The sequence below is a fragment of the Hippocampus guttulatus genome, chromosome 16 (assembly GCF_054856545.1).
Source record: "Hippocampus guttulatus isolate MCC_2025c chromosome 16, RoL_Hgut_1.0, whole genome shotgun sequence".
Taxonomy (NCBI): domain Eukaryota; kingdom Metazoa; phylum Chordata; class Actinopteri; order Syngnathiformes; family Syngnathidae; genus Hippocampus; species Hippocampus guttulatus.
Window position 1 is genome coordinate 384415 of NC_141276.1, and position 18108 is coordinate 402522.

General features: G+C 50.6%; 1 protein-coding gene and 1 long non-coding RNA gene across 2 annotated transcripts; both read right to left on the reverse strand.

The window, feature by feature from the left end:
- Window positions 1-229: 229 nt before the first annotated feature.
- LOC147192248 (uncharacterized) lies at window positions 230-9644 on the reverse strand. The gene is made up of 4 exons (XR_015103230.1): window positions 9381-9644; window positions 7087-7231; window positions 3785-3958; window positions 230-1221 (listed from the first exon to the last, which is right to left on the reverse strand). It is a non-coding gene; the product is annotated as an uncharacterized LOC147192248 (long non-coding RNA).
- Window positions 9645-10891: 1247 nt separating this feature from the next.
- Window positions 10892-18025, reverse strand: LOC147192249 (cdc42 effector protein 4-like). The gene is made up of 2 exons (XM_086133973.1): window positions 16632-18025; window positions 10892-13198 (listed from the first exon to the last, which is right to left on the reverse strand). The coding sequence occupies exon 2, from the start codon at window positions 13116-13118 to the stop codon at window positions 12153-12155; it is 966 nt and encodes a 321-aa protein (XP_085990099.1). The 5' UTR covers window positions 13119-13198; window positions 16632-18025; the 3' UTR covers window positions 10892-12152.
- Window positions 18026-18108: the final 83 nt, after the last annotated feature.

Here is an 18108-nt window from a genome sequence, read left to right on the forward strand (position 1 = left end):
CGCCATTAGCCGCTGGCTTCCCGTTTGAGGCGGCGTCATCCCGCCACGGCCGGCCAGCCCATGACCTCACGGTCCGAGTGGCTGCAAAGGCGTTGCGATGGAATTCAGGCAGCGCTCCCCTCTCCTTCGATACATTCCGGGCTGTTTGGAATTCCTCCTCCTCCTCCTCCTCCTCCAAATTGTTTTGAAATCGACACCTTAAACCCAACTACAACTCCCAGGGAAGAAAAATCAACTCTTGTCAGCTCGTTATCAGAAGGTGCTCGTTTTTTTTTGTTTAATTCCAGGCAGGCTGGCGGCCTCTCCCAGTTGTGTGCACGTCTTCTTTTTGACAGCGAGCATCTGCCCACAATGGGCACTGGCGCCTCTTTCGCACAGAGGTCGTACGTTACTGCTCAGAGGTTGGCAAAAGTCCTCACAGGCGCTACTTTCGACTGGCCAAGCGCAAGTACAGAGACTGCTTCTACTCTCGCGCTTAAGTCAAAAAGTACAGACGCTAGGACGCATTTAGTGCTGTGAAGTTGAAGCTGAGACTAGACAGTATTTGGCAGGGCATCCGGCCTCCATCCACACAATGCCCCCCCCCCCCACCCAAGTGCATTTCTGCATTCCATGGTGGGGGTGCAACAACGGCATCAGTGTTTTTCAATGGGCCGCCACATCGATACAGCGCTTTTACTCCCTCCTCATCTGGCTTCTCTCTCGCTTTACATGACAGCGCACACCATTCTTGACTCTTTTCCGAATTCGCGAGGGGAAAACAAGGTGCTTTCCCAGAAGAATTCAATTGCAATTTCTACCCCCCTTTTTTTTTTAAATAATACACTTTTTTTTTTTTGTTTAAAAAATGTTTGGGGTTTTTTGTGGCAAAATTTGGTGTTGTTCCAGCGAAACACAGCATGAAGTAAAATATACAGTGGATTTTTTTTTAAGCCCTATCAAATAGCAATGCTGTGTTCCTACTTTCTTGGCAAAATGTAACACGCTCCTCACTATTGAAAGCATTTTCCTCAAGACCTAATGCCTGGATTTCAAAACATTGCTCTTTCCTTCAAGTTGTTGGAGACAAAATACAACCTCAGATCCCACGTCGGCATATTTTGTCGAAATGCGCAGACGGGCGGCGGACCTGCGAGAGGGAGGGCTGCACCATTGCGGGAGTGGACACGGCCTTCAAATACGCTGCACTGGTCACGCACTCGAGTCTTGAGAAGGTGGAATCTGCACGGGAAAGACAAAAAAAAGAGATAATATGTCACGTTTCAATCGGAAAATTGTCATTTTGCCCCAAAAACAAAAATGGTGTTTTTGCACCAAAATATATGACATGATAAACAAACCTTTTTTGTCCAAATAGAAATGTGCCGGGCAAAACGTTCTTTTCAAGAAACATTTGGTGGCAACGTCGCGGCTGAGCATTGCACTTTACCGTCAATGCGCCTTGAGAAGACGATGGCATGTTTCACCAAAAAGCTGCACGGCCAGGTCAAGTTTGAAGAAGGTGTCTGCGTCTGCGACTGAATGCTCGCGTGTTGTGACTGTAAACACGAAAGCTACATGCTCACGCCGCAAAAGGATGGGAAAACGCTCGTTCCATGTTTAAGTATCAACCAAGCAGCTGTCGACGTTCATCATTCAAGATGTGTCCGAGAGGCCCATAAAAGAGCAGATGTCGCCCATCATCACCTCCAATGAAGGAGGGGGGCCCGGGGGCATGCGGGATGGGTGCCCAGCGGTTGACATGTCCAATGTCTCCAGCGTATGCACGTCCGTGCGCGCGAGTGAAGAAGCAACAGCTGGACGGACGCCCGCGCGGCCTTCGGGACGGCTCGCCACTCCCATCCCGGCCTGACGAGGGATGTTGGGATGCTTTGGGACGCTTGATGTCTTCCAGATGAGAGACCTGACCGGCGCCCCCCACCCCTACTCTATCGCCATTCCCCCTTTCCCACCTCCACCCAACATGTGTCCCGCTTCGGCTCCTCCGAGGGAAAGGGTGTGGCCATTTGAGCGCCCAAGAACGCAGAGAATGAAAGCAATGGAATGCAGCCGCATACTGTATATATATATATACATTATATCCACGCACATTACAGGATACAGTATACGTAGTGTATATAAACGGAGAAATCAGGCGTGGAGCAGCCCTGTTGGCACACGTGTGGGGGATGGGGACCCTTAATCAAAGGCAGCCGTTGTTGTTTTCAGGATATTCCTCCGTGTTGAGGTTAACCATGACTTAGGACATTGATCAAATCAAGCACAAAATGTCCAATTTTATGTCGAAATGCAGAAATGTCCGGAGAAAAGATTTATTTGCTTCGCTATTTCCCTGCAAATACGCGTTGAGTACAACTGCAGATGTCATCGTATCAATCGAGTGAATCGAGTTTTACTTGATTCATTACCGGTTCCGGTTTTCAAGCTTGTCCTTTTTGTGTGGGCTATTCCAAGTTCGGAGGTACAAAGCAACTCCAAGACAATATTTTGATTCCGAAACGTTCACCCAGGTGTCATCATTCGTTGTGAATAAAGATGAAGAAGCGGAGAGTGTAATAATCCAAGTACAAACTCCTGACACGGGGGCGGCCAAAGTTTTGCGTCGGAGGGCCGCCGACGGAAAAATGGAGGGATTCAAATTTGCCAACGTCTGTCCTGAGCTCATCTGGAACACGAATGGAAATGAACTTCAATTGAGCCTTCAAAGGGAGAGAAAAGTCGCATTTTTTTGTGATTCAACATCCCAAAACTATTTTGATGGCATTTTGCCCGGGTTGTACGGAACGTTTCAATGGGAGAAAGCTGCGCTTCCCGAGGGAGGGGCGGGGATGGGCAAAATTCACAATCTCCCGGCTTTGTCGAAATCCAGAAATGTCCGGCCGAGATTTTCTTTTCTTTTCTCATTCAGCGAAAAAGGACGTTGTGATCTCTTTTATCCTCTCTGAGGAGACGTTGTTTTTGTCATCTTCAAATGTTGGGCTGAATAGGCGACATCATCATCAACTTTGGTTGGAAATGCACAAGTCGGGGAGACGCGCACACAAAGCCTTTTTCCACTCACGCTTGATCACGATGCAGCCGGCAAAGACTTGTGTAAAGGGGGGTCGGGGGAGGTCGTCGGCTCTGGGAGGTTTCCAAGGACGCGTGTTGATTCTTGCGGTCGTGCGTTGGATTCATGTTGAATCTCTCCGAAATGTGAAAAATGAATGAAGAAGCTGTTCTGCTTCTTGTTGGGGAATCATCAGACCACAAGGACATTCCAAGTACATGGCTGGACTTTTAGCAGAAGTGGACACGCAAGTCGGGCGCTTTCATTCGGCTGAAAATCTGAGCAGTGACTCGGCTCCGTTTTTTTGTTTTTTTAAATCCGGCGCCGCCGTTTCCGGTGTCTGCCGTACTTTGTATTTGGGAGTTATTCGACGGCGCCGCGTGTGGCCAAAACGTAATCCGATGACTGAGGGCGGGACGCGGGAGCCTTTCCATCCATTCGTTCGGCGAGTGAAAGTTGCGTCTCATTGATGACAAACGTGTTTTGGAGGTACTCCTCCAACCGGAGCAACATTTGGCACGCGCCGCACGGCGTTCCGTCGTACGCTACCGTGCAGTGAGGGCGCAAAGCGGCCAACTTGCGCGTCGCCGGTTGTAAACGCCGCTGGGGGCGGGGAGAGGAAGATCTACGTAGCGAGAGCGGTGAACACCAAGGCCCTCCTCTCCCGCCTTTCCTCGCTTCCCGGCGGGGGCCCCCGCAGCAGTGGCCCAGCTGGAGAAGGCGCGGGATGATTACCTAAGCATGCCTCCTTTTGTTCCGCTCCTCCCGCCGGCTCCGATTTATCCATTGGACGCATCCTCCTCAAACGCCCGTTCCTCACGTGGAGCGCGTGCGCCCGAGCAACGTCCGGTCTCTCGCCATTTTCCTCTGGTGGCTTTTTGCGGTCGGCCACCACCACCACCACGAACCCTAAAAAGGCAGAAATGAGTTTGGTTGCGCACTTCCGCCAGAGCGTACGTTCCGGACGGCGGCGCTCAGGTTTGACTTTCGACACGATAGTTCATCAGACAAAGAGAATTTAGACGTTGCGCTTTGAAAAGGACGACGTAGCTTCGTCTTTCGGTCCGCTAGCTTCACGTTCCTGCTCGATATCATCGATGCGTTAACCCGCAAAGGCAAACGGCGCTTATACCAGCAATGGCAGTCATGGATTATTTATCCTCCGCATAGAAGGCTTGATATGAGTACAGCATATCAAAGCGGGCGCACAAGGAGTGGCGGCAATTCCACTGAATCGTATCGTCAATCCACGGACCGCCATTTTGCCCGGTGAGAATCCACATGACAAGAATGTTCGTCCAAACTGCGCGCGGGAAGGTCAAGATTCAAATTTTCAACCTCAGAATCGCGAGGCAGATGTGCTGGCCGCCGCCCGCAGCTTGTAGCTTTAGCCTCCAATTCGACATCGTATGAACGATCCTCAAGTAACCGTTTGAAAATGGTCACCTCACTTCAGTTTTTGGTTTGTGGGGTTCTGAATGTGGACATGGCGTTCGGCCGCTCTTAAGGGCACAGCTCGATCTATCTCGTGAGATCGAGGGCTGTTGGCCACTTGGAAAAATTTCTTGAACAGAAAGCGAACGATCAACGCAAACCAGCTCGAATTGCTTTCTTGACCTAAACTTTGCGCGTGTGCGGCCCTTTTATCCTTCCATTTTTCTGTAGGCAAACGTTTGGCCTCCCCTCCTTGAAGGTAACAGTTTGTACCTTCTCCCGCATTCGCGACGCTTGTAAAAGTCAACTAGGGAGGCTAGGAAAAGTGATGAACTACTTTGTGAAACGGTCCAGCTGCGTTCTAAATCACACACTGAGGGTGTGGCTGCGGAGAGAGAAAACAAGCGGCGGGTGACGGCGTGAAGAGCGGACTTGAAAACAAGGCTGGAGCGGAGTGGGCGTCGGCCCGCTTTTCGAAGGGCCCCGTCGTCCGCACTCGGAGCGGGGCTGAGCCAGACGCCGTCGAGAGGGCCGGGGGTGGGGTTTGTAGGGTGGCGGGGTGGGTTTCGGCTGATCCCTCCATAAATCGATGCCATGTGTTTGTCATTCAGGCTTTTGTTTGTCTGCTCCTTGGCCGGCTTCAAAGCGGTGGGTGACGCTGGCTGTTTTTCTTGTGGCCGCGATGTGTTTGCAGGCTTTGCAGGTCTGAGACCACAAAAGTGAAAGTCTCGCGAAAGGAGCAATGACTCGGATTTGCTTTTGAACCACATGGGCCCCAAAGTGGACTGTGACTCCAGCGGCAAAATTTGGATCGTTGGGAGTGAATAAAGTCATTTCTAGGGCGGCAACAAATAGTGAACTAATTCATCGCTTGATTCTTTTTTTCCCTCCCCCCCACTGAATCGATAAATCCGATTGAATAACATCTTTTAATTCCCACCCCTCCATGGAAAAACGGGACATTGATTCCAGCGCGGGAAGTGCGCACGTTGGTGATGATTCGGTTGGCGGTTGGGTCCGCGACATCAATCGCAAAATCGGCAAAAACGAGCATCCCTGCTTCCAATCACAGCCAGCAAAGGTCTCTGACAGATCGTTTGTGGGAAAAAAAAAAAAAAAAAAAAAAAAAGACTTCAATCATTCAGAAAGCGATCGCGGGATATTCAAAATCCGCCCGCTGTATATTCTCCCCCGCCTGCTATGCGTCATGAGCTCACTCAGCTCCGAAGGAAGAAAAAGAGGAAGAGGGCCTGAAGGTTGAAAGGTCAACGCAAGTCCGATGGGACGCGACCCCCGGCGATCTCTCACTTCCTGGCAAGCGTCCCAACGAGGCGCTGCGCGGCGGGCATGCCGTGTCGCCGGAAAACAAGGAAGGCATTGTGCGCGCTCTTGGGGTGGCGCCAACATCCCCCGTTGGCCTGCTTGGAGCCTCGCGGCATTGTGGGACTCACTTCTTCTTCTTCTTCTTCTTGGGGATTTTTTTTGGGCAAGTCCGCAGTTCCCACGAGCTCGTTTGACAAACGTCTTATTCGATTTTTGACATTTATCATCTTGGATTGGCCCGCTAGCTTAATGCTAACCTCAAGCGGAAAATGCCACGGGAAGGCGAATGAAACGAGCGACACAGACAGCAACGCAATAGCCACAGACATCTTTTCTTTATCCTCGGCAAAAAACAATATCGATCACGTATTGCTGCGGCTTACCGAGCGGTCGTGGCGTACGTGTGAGCGTGCGCTCATTCCGTCGCTGTCGGCGCTATTTTTAGCCGCTTCGCAGCTGCACTTTTGCTACACGGAAAAAGACATTTCAACACTCGGGTGGGCCCCGAGGCGGAACCGCCACGACACACTCCCGACCCAAATGTTGAAGTCATACCGGAAGCGCTGACGAGATATGAGCCGTCACCACGGCACGTTGTCGCTATGAAGACGTACGGAGTGGAACGCGCAACCGGGCTCCGGTCAACTTCATTTTTCAACTTGCGTTTGCCAGCGGCATCATCCCCCCTCCCCCTTTCGTGTGCGCGCGTGTGGTCTGCGGGCTTCCCGAGGTGAAGAGGACAACACGGGCGCTGCACTGGCTCGAGTTTCTTTTCTTGGGATAGGTGAATTTTTCACCATGTGGGGAAAAAAAGACGCAACACCATCGGGACGGCAGGAATGAAATGTAATAAGGGGAATCGAAATCAATTGATGGGATGGGCAAGAGGCACTACTCAGAGTATGTGTCAGGTCTGGCCTTATTTCAAGGTATCGATACTCGTGAAGGATGCCAATACCAGCAAGCAAAAAAAAAAAAAAGCAGGGGCGGCGGCAAAGTGCTGCCGAAAGATCAACTTTATCTGGTGACGAAAGTTGGGCACGTTGCGGAATTTTGACAAAGGCAAACGTCAGCGGAGTAGCTCGAATCGCCGCCGCCATCGTCGTTTGAAATACAGTCAAAGCTAACCAAGAGGATTGGAAAAGAGCGCGACAGGATACGGGGGGGGGGGGGGGGTCGGTTCTGAATAAAACATGAGCAAGTCCAATACGCCGGAAGATTCCATTCATTGGTGGCTGTACAACACATTCTTGACGTTTGCTGTTCGATGGTGCACTCACCTAGTGGCGCATGACGTCATGGACACGCTCACACGGGGGGGGAAAATGCTTGGGCGGCCCCAAGTTGCGTCACTCTCGCATAGAGACCACAAACACACACTCGGCGCTTTGGCACTGGCGGCACAGGAACCTTCCGACTCGTCTCCTGCAGAAAACGGCGCACGACGCACAGAGTCAAAGCAAGCACAACAACCAAAAGGATGAGAAAAAATAACTTCACAGATGCCCGCATCCAAATTCAGGGATCTGATTTGTGGTCGCCAAAAGGAGGTTATGCAAATAGAATTTAGCTCCCAAAGAGTGATGGATAAGGCGCACAGACAAGGAACCGTTTTGTGGTCCCAAAATGTGCTTCTGAGAGCAGACGTTTGTCCCATAGAGCGAGGTTTACAAGAATGCACCCACGGACCGACTAGCCCATAAACCTGCACTCATGTTACAGGAACCTGATTTATGGTCCCCACAGCACAAGAAGCCCCAAAGATGTGCTTGTGTCAAATCATTGTTGTCCCTTTGAGTGGTGAGTTCTCAAACCCACACAAACGTACATATCTACATCATATTATGGGGACTTGAGTTGTACTTTCCCAAAATGTTTTCATGTGAACACATTTTTTGTTCCCGAAGAATGATGGACAACACACACAGACACACCAGAAATGAGGACCTGATTTGTGGGCCCCAAAATATGCTCGTGTGACCACAAGAGCGATGAAGATCATCATACACACACGCGTGCACACATCTGAACTCGTTACGGGGACCTGATTTGTGATGCCCACGCTACAAGAAGTCCTGAAGACAAGCTTGAGTACACAGCTTTTTTTTTCTCCCTCAAAAGAGATGAAATCCAGAAAACACACACACACATTTTTTTTGCTGTTTGTTTACGACCTATTACAATAAAGGCCTTGCAAGCATGCTGTTGCACACTCAAAAAGAAATAAAATGCTGGAGTTGCCAGGGGAGCCGTCTGGATTGTGTGTGTGTGTGTGTGGGGGGGGGGGTAAATAGAGAGCAAACCCAGGCAAAAAAAAAAAAGGGAGTATATGAACAATCTTGTATTGTGCCCCCCCCCCGAACTTTTTCACTTCCTGTCTCTTTTTCTCTCCTTCATATTCCACCCCCACTCTAAAGCTTGCACAGCACACCAGGCAGGTTGTTTAATTCTTTCCAGATTCCGCCAGTCTGCTGATGGAATTTAGCAGCAAAAGGGGGCTTTGCCAGTGTCCAGGCCGGCTCCTAACGTTTAAAAACAAAAAGGCAGAGCGCGCCACCCGTTGGTGGCGCTGGGAAACTACAGCCTAAAGTGAACATTGACTTGGGGTGGGACAAGAAACAACTGCATGGTGGCTGGACTCAGCTTACGATGGCTCCATTTTTTTTTTTTAAGTTGTAAACCTGAAGAAGAAATCGCTGCCTCATACTTCAAGCCGACGGCGTCACTTGTCAGTACAATATTTTACAGTAAATGATGCAACATTTATGATAAACCACCCCCGCGCATATGACATTTGTGAGCTCCTCCAAATCTCCGCACCCCTCCCTCGTTTGAAGCCACCAAAACCACCAGAAACGAGTTCCCTGTGGCCACTAGATGGCAGTAGACAAGCTGTCCTGAAACAAGAAGTTGGAAGGGGAGGGGGGCAAAACAATCCAACCGACACTAAATTAGATGAGCAAACAAGACAATAAAACAAAAAACGAGCCATGCATAAAAGAAGAATAACGGCGACAAACGGAACGGCGAATAGCGCAGCTGGTGCGTATTGACCGCCGGAAATCAATTGAAACAGGCTGCTGCTCTCACCAAGCTGAGAAAAAATGACATTTTTAGCTCCTATTGACAATTTGGAGGCTGGTGTAATGTGACATTATGAAAAGCAAGGCCCAGTAAAATGGGCTTGAACGACTGAATGGGGAGTACATCTGAGATGTCAGTGTTCGCCAAACTCCGGGCCGTGGGGGAATTTTTAACTGGGTGAAGTGCCTCGAGTTGCCCTTAAATTGACCTAATCCACCTTTTAATACCATCGCCGCGGTCGTTTTTTAAAATACATGTACACAAAACCATGTATATTTTCACAAAGCAAAGCGTAGAGAGCAACGCAGCCATTTTGTGGATTCGAGGATGAATATCACCATTAATAAAAAAACTAGTTAAACCTTCCATTTCATCAACTCCAAACCTCGACATCACAATAGAGCAGTTGACAATCGGTATTTATCTTATAACATGAAACATTCTAAGAAATAAAGATATTTTAAAAATCACCTGAACACTTCGTACTCACCACAGATGCTTATTATATGAAGAAAATATCCATCGTCTTTCACTCCTCGGAGCTAGCTCGCTTGCCGAGTTAGGGAAATCAAAGCTAACTAATTGTTGCAGCTGGAGTGCTAAAATAGTCAACAAAAAAGACTATTAGAGATATATTTCCAGATTGGGGGCAGGGGGAAGCCATCCAGACAATTTATTCTTACAATGACCATTTTTGTATGTTGATCGATGTATTTTTTTAATCCTGTCCGACATTTATTTTATCCAGTCGTCACCGGCGAGTTAGTGAGAACCCCAGTTGAATTTCTGTGATCAACCAATCAGAGGAATGACAAACGTAAACGTCACTCGCAGCCTTCGCGAAGGTGGAGCGTGGTCAATGTGAAATCTGATTGGTTAAAAAACAAAAGCCACCTTCATTTCAACAGGATTGTAATCTGGGTAGATCGCATTGACATGAGATCTACTTGGACAAAAAAAATGTAACATCCACAAGATTTGAAAATAAAGCAAAGTAACGTTGGAAAGAAATGAGTACAATTCCATTGAAAGTAAATTGTAAAGTTGAGCAACTGCTTGAGAAATGGTTCATGCCAGCGGACGGCACACCACTGAGTGGTACTCACAGATTCATTGCGTCAGAATGGTCTTTATGGTCATGACTGCTTGCTTCCAAATGGGGCTAACTTGGGAACCTCCGCTGTGGCCTGAGGAGTCCTTCGATACCAGTTTGTCCAAAATGGCTGCATCAAATCCAAATGGCCCACTTCCTCCTATTCAGGAATGACTTTCCCATGCATCGTTTTAGAATGCAGTACCTTTGGCATATCCGTCCGCCCAATTTTGGGCAGATACATTACACTACAAAGGAATTTTTTCACACTGACTTTTCTGTTTAGGATACCTGCTTTGATTTGGTTACTCGAAGCAGGAGTTTCCACTTGAAATAGCGCTATGACGGTTATCTTGTCCGCTTATGATTAAATTTGATTTCAGGTTTCCTTTTTCCAGACAATGGTCTTTTTTTGGGTGAAAAACTCTTACCTGGCTGACGGTTTCCGCACTCGTTTCATTTGATTTGGCCACATGGAACCTTGAGTGGGGTACACATAGACGTAGATACTTGAGCCAAATGAGAGCCTCCCCTCCTTACAATCCAAGTAAGCAAAGGCTCGATTGTCATCCCCAAAAATGATCGTGAGTGATGATCATGTGGTATGGGGTGCGTCCAGAGTAATTTCTTTCCTTGAAAAACAGTCCGGGCGATAAGCGTCAAGGTTCAACCTTTTCATTAGGTCCGATGGTAAAACCTTCAACCACTCTCTTCCCTCACGCTCCCTCAACTCGGAGCAGACGTGAGCTCATACTTACCGGGCACGTCCGGCCACAGCGCGATGACTTCCTTCCTTCCTTCCTTCCTTCTTCAAGGGTGCCACCTGCAGAAAATGACTTTTGACCATGGCCATCAGACAAGGACTAAAACACCTCCTCGCGTGCTAAAAACGGTAACGGATCAAGCGATGAAAGAGCACAAATTCTTTTATTGAAAAATATATACGTTATTCTGGCTAATACAGCAATCGACAACAACAAAAAAGCCGTCAATATACAGTCAAGACAAAGACAGAAAGGCAAAAGACAAACGCGTCCCTTTCACCCGCACCAACTTATCCAACAACCGGAATGATATACTCTAGCGTTGGAGTTACTTTGCGATTCTCTCGTTGAAACGTGCTTGGAAGGCACAGTCTCCCAATTAGCCGGGGCGCAACAAGAACAACAATAACGACTTTGTGGCACCGTTTCATCACCAAGCGGCGGCGGCGGCACAAGTTGCCGACAAATGTTTTCGATTGCCGCCGCCGCCTTTGCATACACGCCGGCCAACACAAAACTAACAAAGAGAAGAACAGATACAGACGGATTCAAATGTAATTGGGCCCGTCGGTGACACTCAAACGTAATCATCATGACAGCAAGTTATAACTCACAGCGTCTCGTTGAAAATCGTACCGGGGGGGAATGGGGGCGGGACTGGTTTTGGTCTTTCCCAAAGTGACAATTATGGCGAAATTAAGCAAAACCAAGAGGGACGCCTCATCGTTGTCAATATTTAAGAAGATGGTGAATAGCCGATTTCCTTGACAACAAGACTCGCTTGGGACATGCTTTGGTATGTGCTGCTGTTTTGGTCAGCAACAGATTGTCAGTGTGTGAGCAGAGTACAGTTCAAGTTTTTTTTTTTTTTTTTTTTTTTAATTGACAAGTGACAGGATTTGGGGTGCCCCGAAACTTGCATACCACCACCCACTTGGCAAAAATAAAAATGCTCCCTCAAAGAGACGCCACGCCTCCCTTTTAGCAGCCATTCCTCCATTTTGAACGAGTGGCGGAATACACTGCAGGCATGCTTTTGGAATGATGTTGCACGAGTCTTCATTGGGGAGGAGGTGACATTTGACTTCTCATTGGTGGAAAATGCAGACGAGCGCGGGTTTGAACATGAATGAAGTTGTAACCCGAAACCCGTTGACCGCGAGTACGGGCGACGCCACCGATGCCGCTATTCACACGAGGACGCGAAGGAGTCGGCGAGCACGCCGACGCCAAGCAAAAGCAGAGCGCCGTCCCTCACATCCCGATTGGCTGTCAAGTCCGCGGCGTCTCTTTGAGGAAACGCGGCACGGGGGCGAGAGCGGCCAAAGCGCTCGCTCGCGATTGCCGCTGTCCGACTCCCCTCTCGAGGGATGCCGGCTGACGTCGGCAACATTCCAGGCTTTCCTCACACGCGGATCTCGTCATCTTCGTCGTCGTCCAGGAAGGACGAGAAGCGGCTCTCCTCTCCCGGCGGAGCGCTGAAGGTGGCGCTGTCCGTGTCGGCCGCGTACACGCGGGCCTCGTCGTCCGGGGCCGCCGAGCCCGAGCTGGACACGGAGCAGCTATCCGGCTGCCGCAAGCGTTTGGGGAGGGCGTCGGGGGTATACTGGGGGGTGCGGGGCACCTCGGGATCGGCCCTCGGGCTCGCTTCTTCCTCCTCCTCGGCTACGGCCACCGTCCCCCTCCCGTCGTCGCTTCCGCGGGCGCTGAGCGGCGGCGAGGCGCGGCCCTCGCTGCTCTTGCCTTCCTCGTAGCCGAGGTCGTCGTCCTCCTTCCGCATCACGCCCAGGATGTCCCCCAGCATGGACGGGCCCAGGTCGACGTGGAAGGACACGAGCGACTCGGCGTGCTTCATTCCGCCGGCGCCGGCGGGGCTCCGCCTCTCGGGGAGCTCGCCGGCTTCCCCGAAACGCGGTTCCTCCAGCTCCGGGAAACGCCTTCCCGTAGCGCCGGCGCGGTGCCGGCTTATGGGGCTGGGGGACAGGCTCCCGGCCGGCGCGTCGTCTCCCGCGTCCTCGTCGTTGAGGAAGGGCAAAGACATGGCGTTCTTGACGTAAGCGGGCGATCCTTCCGAGGGGAGCTCCCCATGCCGGTCCGCTCGGGTGGTGGACCGGGAGCGCTTGCCGCTGCGGAAGGCGCGCGACAGCAAGCCCGGACGGGGGGAGCCGGGGAAGGAGGCGGGATCGGCGGGGGGTTCCCCCGAGCGCGAGCTGAGGAAGGAGGTGTCGCCAAAGGCGTCGCCGCTGCGGCCCACGTGCATGGTGTGGCGGAAGTCGCCCAGCGGCGCGCTGATCATCTCCCGGGTCAGGTCGCTGCGGGACCGCCGGTCCTTGTGAGCGGGGCCGGACACCAGCTGCTTCAGGATGGGCATGGCGGACGATTTCACTTTAGCGAGGTCAAAATCTTGCCGGAGAAAAGCCTGGATGAACAATCGTCAGTCAGCGCGGGCTCCTGAAAATACAACGCAAAGTGTGACGCAAGATCCTTTCGTGGGCACGCTAGACATGACGTGCTCATGCTCAGCCGAATCCAAAGCAGCAGAAGCAAATGTGAGGCCGGCTACATTTGCACGCCGTTGTATTTCGAGCCTTTCTCGTCCCCTCCCCCCCCATGCGAACGTGCATACATACGCTGGTCTGGATGTGGAAGAAGGGGGGGGAGGGGGCGGTGAGCCCGAGAAGGCCGCATTTGGCGTGGGAAAGGCGAGGTCACGGCACGGGAGGCTTGACTTTATCAACATTCTTTTGCGACACTGCGAACATGGACGACGTGACGCAGACGCCCCCGCGCATATTTGTTGGGCAAAAATCGCATCGGAATTTCACTTTCAAGATCCAGTTTAAAAATAATGAAAATGCTGGAATACGAATGCCGCAACTTTACTTGCGACTTTTTCCCTCCAGCATCTCTGCCGAAATCCGATTCCCAAGCGACACGTGGACACGCCAAACGGCCGTGGAAAGAACACATCTAGGTTGACTTGACTTGAGGGCAGTTTCTTGACGACGCGCGCCACGGGAACACGCTTTTCCATACAACTTAACCCTCCATAAAATCCCGACACTGCTAACTTATGGATGGGGAGACAACGGCTTGAAATGGCGTCTGGTTAACTTGGTGGGAGGCCTGAGAGATGAGCAGAGCAAGACCGAGACAAGTCAACAGGGAGGGGGGGGGGGGGGGGGGGCATTAATTTCACATCTGAATCTTCAGGTCACATCTGATGAGGAAGCCTTTGTAAACACACACACTGGCCGGAAGCCCAAGGCTCAAATCAGCCGTAATGAATCCGCTTCATAAAGCATCCAAGCAACAGCTTGAATTTACGAGCACTGGCAGGAAAACGAGCGACTTCCCGCGTTGAACATTTGACTCCGCAGATGCGCACCCAAGTAATTTGTGCCATCTCGGCACACTTTGGCGCGGGACGTTGAGGGGCCCGAAACCGTAAAAATCAACCCATGAAAACGCAGAGGCGGCGACACGCTCCCCGGACAACCGTGGCACACGCAAGATCCGCTCGTTAAGCGGACAAAACGGCCACGTCTTGGATAGACGGATATCGGCCACCAAACTCGGTTAGCTGGCCTGAAGATGCCTGGGAGGGGCTGATCGCATTATGTCAGGGAGGCGGGGAAGTGCCGCGCAGGCAGAACGCAAGCATCCGATGGCCGTTTGCAACAAAGGCCCACTTCAACTGCCCGCGCGGGCTCAGTGAGCTCAGTCGTTAGCTCGCGGACATGCGCGGCGGCTTCTTCGGCCGCGATGCTAAACGGGAGCCGCCGGCCGACCGCGAACACGGGACGGGATCAAAAGGAGTCTCGGGAGAACCTTGAAGACCGCTGCGGAAAACCTCTTCTTGCGTTCCCGTCCGCAATGGAAAGAACGCGGGCGGAATCGCCGTTGCCTTTCGGCCGGCGAACGCCGGCTCACAAAGACAACGGCAAAGACCAAAACAACGGCGCCGAACAAAAGCCTTTCACACAGCAGATCAGGAAGACAACAAAAAAGAAAACCTAAAAGGAATTTTACAGGCAGACTCAAGGGAAGCTCAAGCTGCGTTTCCTCCACAACGATCTGGTAAAAACTGGACAGCTTTGTTCTTTGCAAGGCAACATAGTCACACTATGTTGCCAAAACATGCGCCGCTGACATCCTGTCCTGTTTTTCCAAAGGTTACCCTTTTCAGTCTCCTAAGAGCGGGCGGCTTTTCATTTGTTTGAACAGCGGTACCCGGACTTCCAGATACGAAGTTTTAGCTCCCGTTGGAGTTGGGAGCGCTCGCTGCAGTTTTGCCGCTTTCACTTTCAAACGAATCATCAGCGTTGAACCAAATCATGCGGTCTGATGAACGTTGGCTCGCTTAATGCTAACACGCAAGGCCCAATGCCTCGGCGGGACGGCTTTTTCCGTTCGTTTTATATCAAGCGCCGTGTCATGTCGGGGCCCGTTTTCATACGAATGGACTTTCAGGCCCCAAAGCGATGTTGTTGTCACAAATGACCAAAACGAGCCAGTTTGTTAAAAGAGAAAGGAAAAAAAAAAACATGTCTGGTCATTAAACTGAGCTCCTGGTTTTTCAACTTTAAGGCCAATGAGGCAAAATTCCTCAAGAGCAATTTCACATCCTGGGAGGAGTTTTTGGATAACAACTAACAGTTATGTTGGCATTTCCTGGAATGTGAAGGAAGCGGACGCACACGTAGACACACACACACACACACGCGTGCGCGCGCGCACGCAGGATGCCACAAATAACACGCCGAGGGTCCTTTTCACATGCTTTTCTGCAAATTGTAATCTGCGAGCAGGCAATTACAGCCCATGAAATGGGGACCAACCCCGCTGCAACTTTTACCTCGGAGCACCGCGCCGGAAACCTGCGCGGGCTAGTTTGCAGGCTAAATCCAGAGGTGGCCAAGTAAACGGGCTGAGCACATGACACACCAGGAGGCCCGCTCATCCATTTCGATCGGTGACGGCCTCCGCTGACACGTCACAAAAGGACCCCGTCCCCATGTGTGGCTTGGATAAGAGGGGTCAAAGGTAAGACACTTGGAAGTTGCCAAAACAAAAAGAGGCCTCACACGAAGATGCCCGATTACATTGTCTCCGGGCGAAGAGGCGGACAGGGGTGAAGTCCATCGACACGCACCGAGCCGCAGCCTTGCTCGTTAGCTGCGGTCCCAAAAGCCGGCTGAGGCATTTGACTTGTGAAATCAATTAAAAATGGCTCCCGAGATATATTCCGTTTCTTAGCCGGTTACGCCGTTAAATTTACCCGCGGCAACTTGCTATCGAAAATCAAAATCACCTCAGCAGTGTATTTCACTGTTGCACCCCGACATGTCTATCAAAGCTTCCTTTCTATTTTGCTAAGGCAAGCGGAGGGACAATGCGAGCGGTAAAAATAGAAGCAGGCTCGCTAGATTTGAACTACAAATCATCGCTCCATCTTTAGCTTGGTGGCTATATATACTGTAGGTACCAAAGTTACCTGTTGTATCTTTCCATCAACATTAATCACAAACCGACTCACCTAAAAATATAGATAGAAACACACACACACATATAGGTGAGGCTGTAAAAGGATCCCATGAAAGTGCATTCCATTAATAGGGGATGCATGAATAATTGTCACTTGTGCACATTTGCGTGTGCACTATTAGCCGACAGGGTGAGGTTAAATGTATCACGGCATGCACAAAGCGACGCTTCGAGGGGTGTGTGCACGGGACGAGAACAATAAGTAGCTCTGACACAAAAGATCAGCTGCTGTCGACCACGCGCGCACACGACCCTACGCGCCGTGCCCAGGATAAACAACACGGTTAAAAAAAAAAAACAGGTCAAAGGTTCAATGCGAAACGATGAGCATGCTTACCTTGGCATCCCATTCATAAAAAGCCGGCCCCACGTTGAGGCCCCCGGCAGCTTGACAATGGAGCGGAAGAAGGGAAGCACGCCTCCGATGAACTGAGACGTTAGAAAAAGAAGGAAAAAAGAAAGAAAGAAGCACTAAACGACAAAATGGCCACTGTGCAAGTGGAAGCCGAGACGGCCGTGTGGAATTCGGGAGTGTCTTTGTCGGTGGAGCTGCTGTCACGTCTCACATCATCTGCACCGCCGCGCAAGCGGGACCAGATCGAGTCGCGCGTGCGCGTGTTCGATCGGAAGGAGCTCGCTGGGCCGCGCCCTCCTCCCCTCGCAGGGCGCTTTAAAGGCACAGCGGCACCGGAAGGGAAATGACGTCATATTTAGCGGACAATTGACACTTGTAAAGTATTAACCCGACGTTGAAGCATATTTTGTTGTCTAAACGCAATAAACTCGTAATAGCTCTCTCTCTCCATTTTTACCTATCGTCTAAACAGCTCGTCCGAAGGAAAGGAGGTCATAAATCTGCATTCACGCCTATGGGATGTGAAAGTGAACCATTTGTTTGTGGCAGCGTCATCGTGCTCATTAGGAGGGAGGACCTTCCTGACAGCGAAGAGAATTGGAATACAAATGAGGACAAAAGGAATGCGTCAATGGAAACCCATTACCTGCCCGCAGCACTGGCGGGCACACTGCTTGCAATGTATTATTCACTGAATTCACACTCCTCAATGTCACACGTTGATCACGAACGAAGGTGACTAGAATACAGCGAATGAAACCTCACCAACAACGAGGTTCGGAACCGAGGCCATTACGGCGCTTTTTTGGAAAGTCATACACACACTGTCGTGTTCGCGTGTGGGCTCTCGCCGTCGCTTCTCATGGCGCCGCTCCGCTTGACCTCTTTAAGGTGAAAAATGCTTTGCATGAGTTCATAAAGCGGTTCTGTTTTTAGCCTGAAACAAATGCACGTCCTAGCTTTTTTTGTTTTTAATTTAAAGGAGAACCTCATAATCTGATTAACTAGAATTCAGCAAATTTACAAGTGGTGCTTTCAGACTCGGCGAAGATTTACTGTAGCGCAAACATTTCTCTCCAACGGTGAATCAGGTTTAAACATGCACCCGGAGTGTTCCCAAAGTAAGCGTATCATTAACCTCAACGCAAAACATGAATTAACATGTCATCGCCGTGTCAGCCTTCAAAATAGCACGCGACACGTTTTATTCACAACTGACTGCGCCGACCCTATTGGCGTGAATGCCACACACTGCGTGACTAAGAAAAGGCATGGAAGGAGTTTGGACTTTTACCACTTCAAGGCCTCCGCTAACTACCCGATATACATTCGGCATGCTTGGCGTTGCGAGCGAAAATGACGGACCGTAGAGGAAAAGACAAGAGAAGCTACCGCAGTGCATTCCGGAACGTGTCGCATCAACAGTAAATGTCCAGTTTAGACGAGGACATCCCAAACG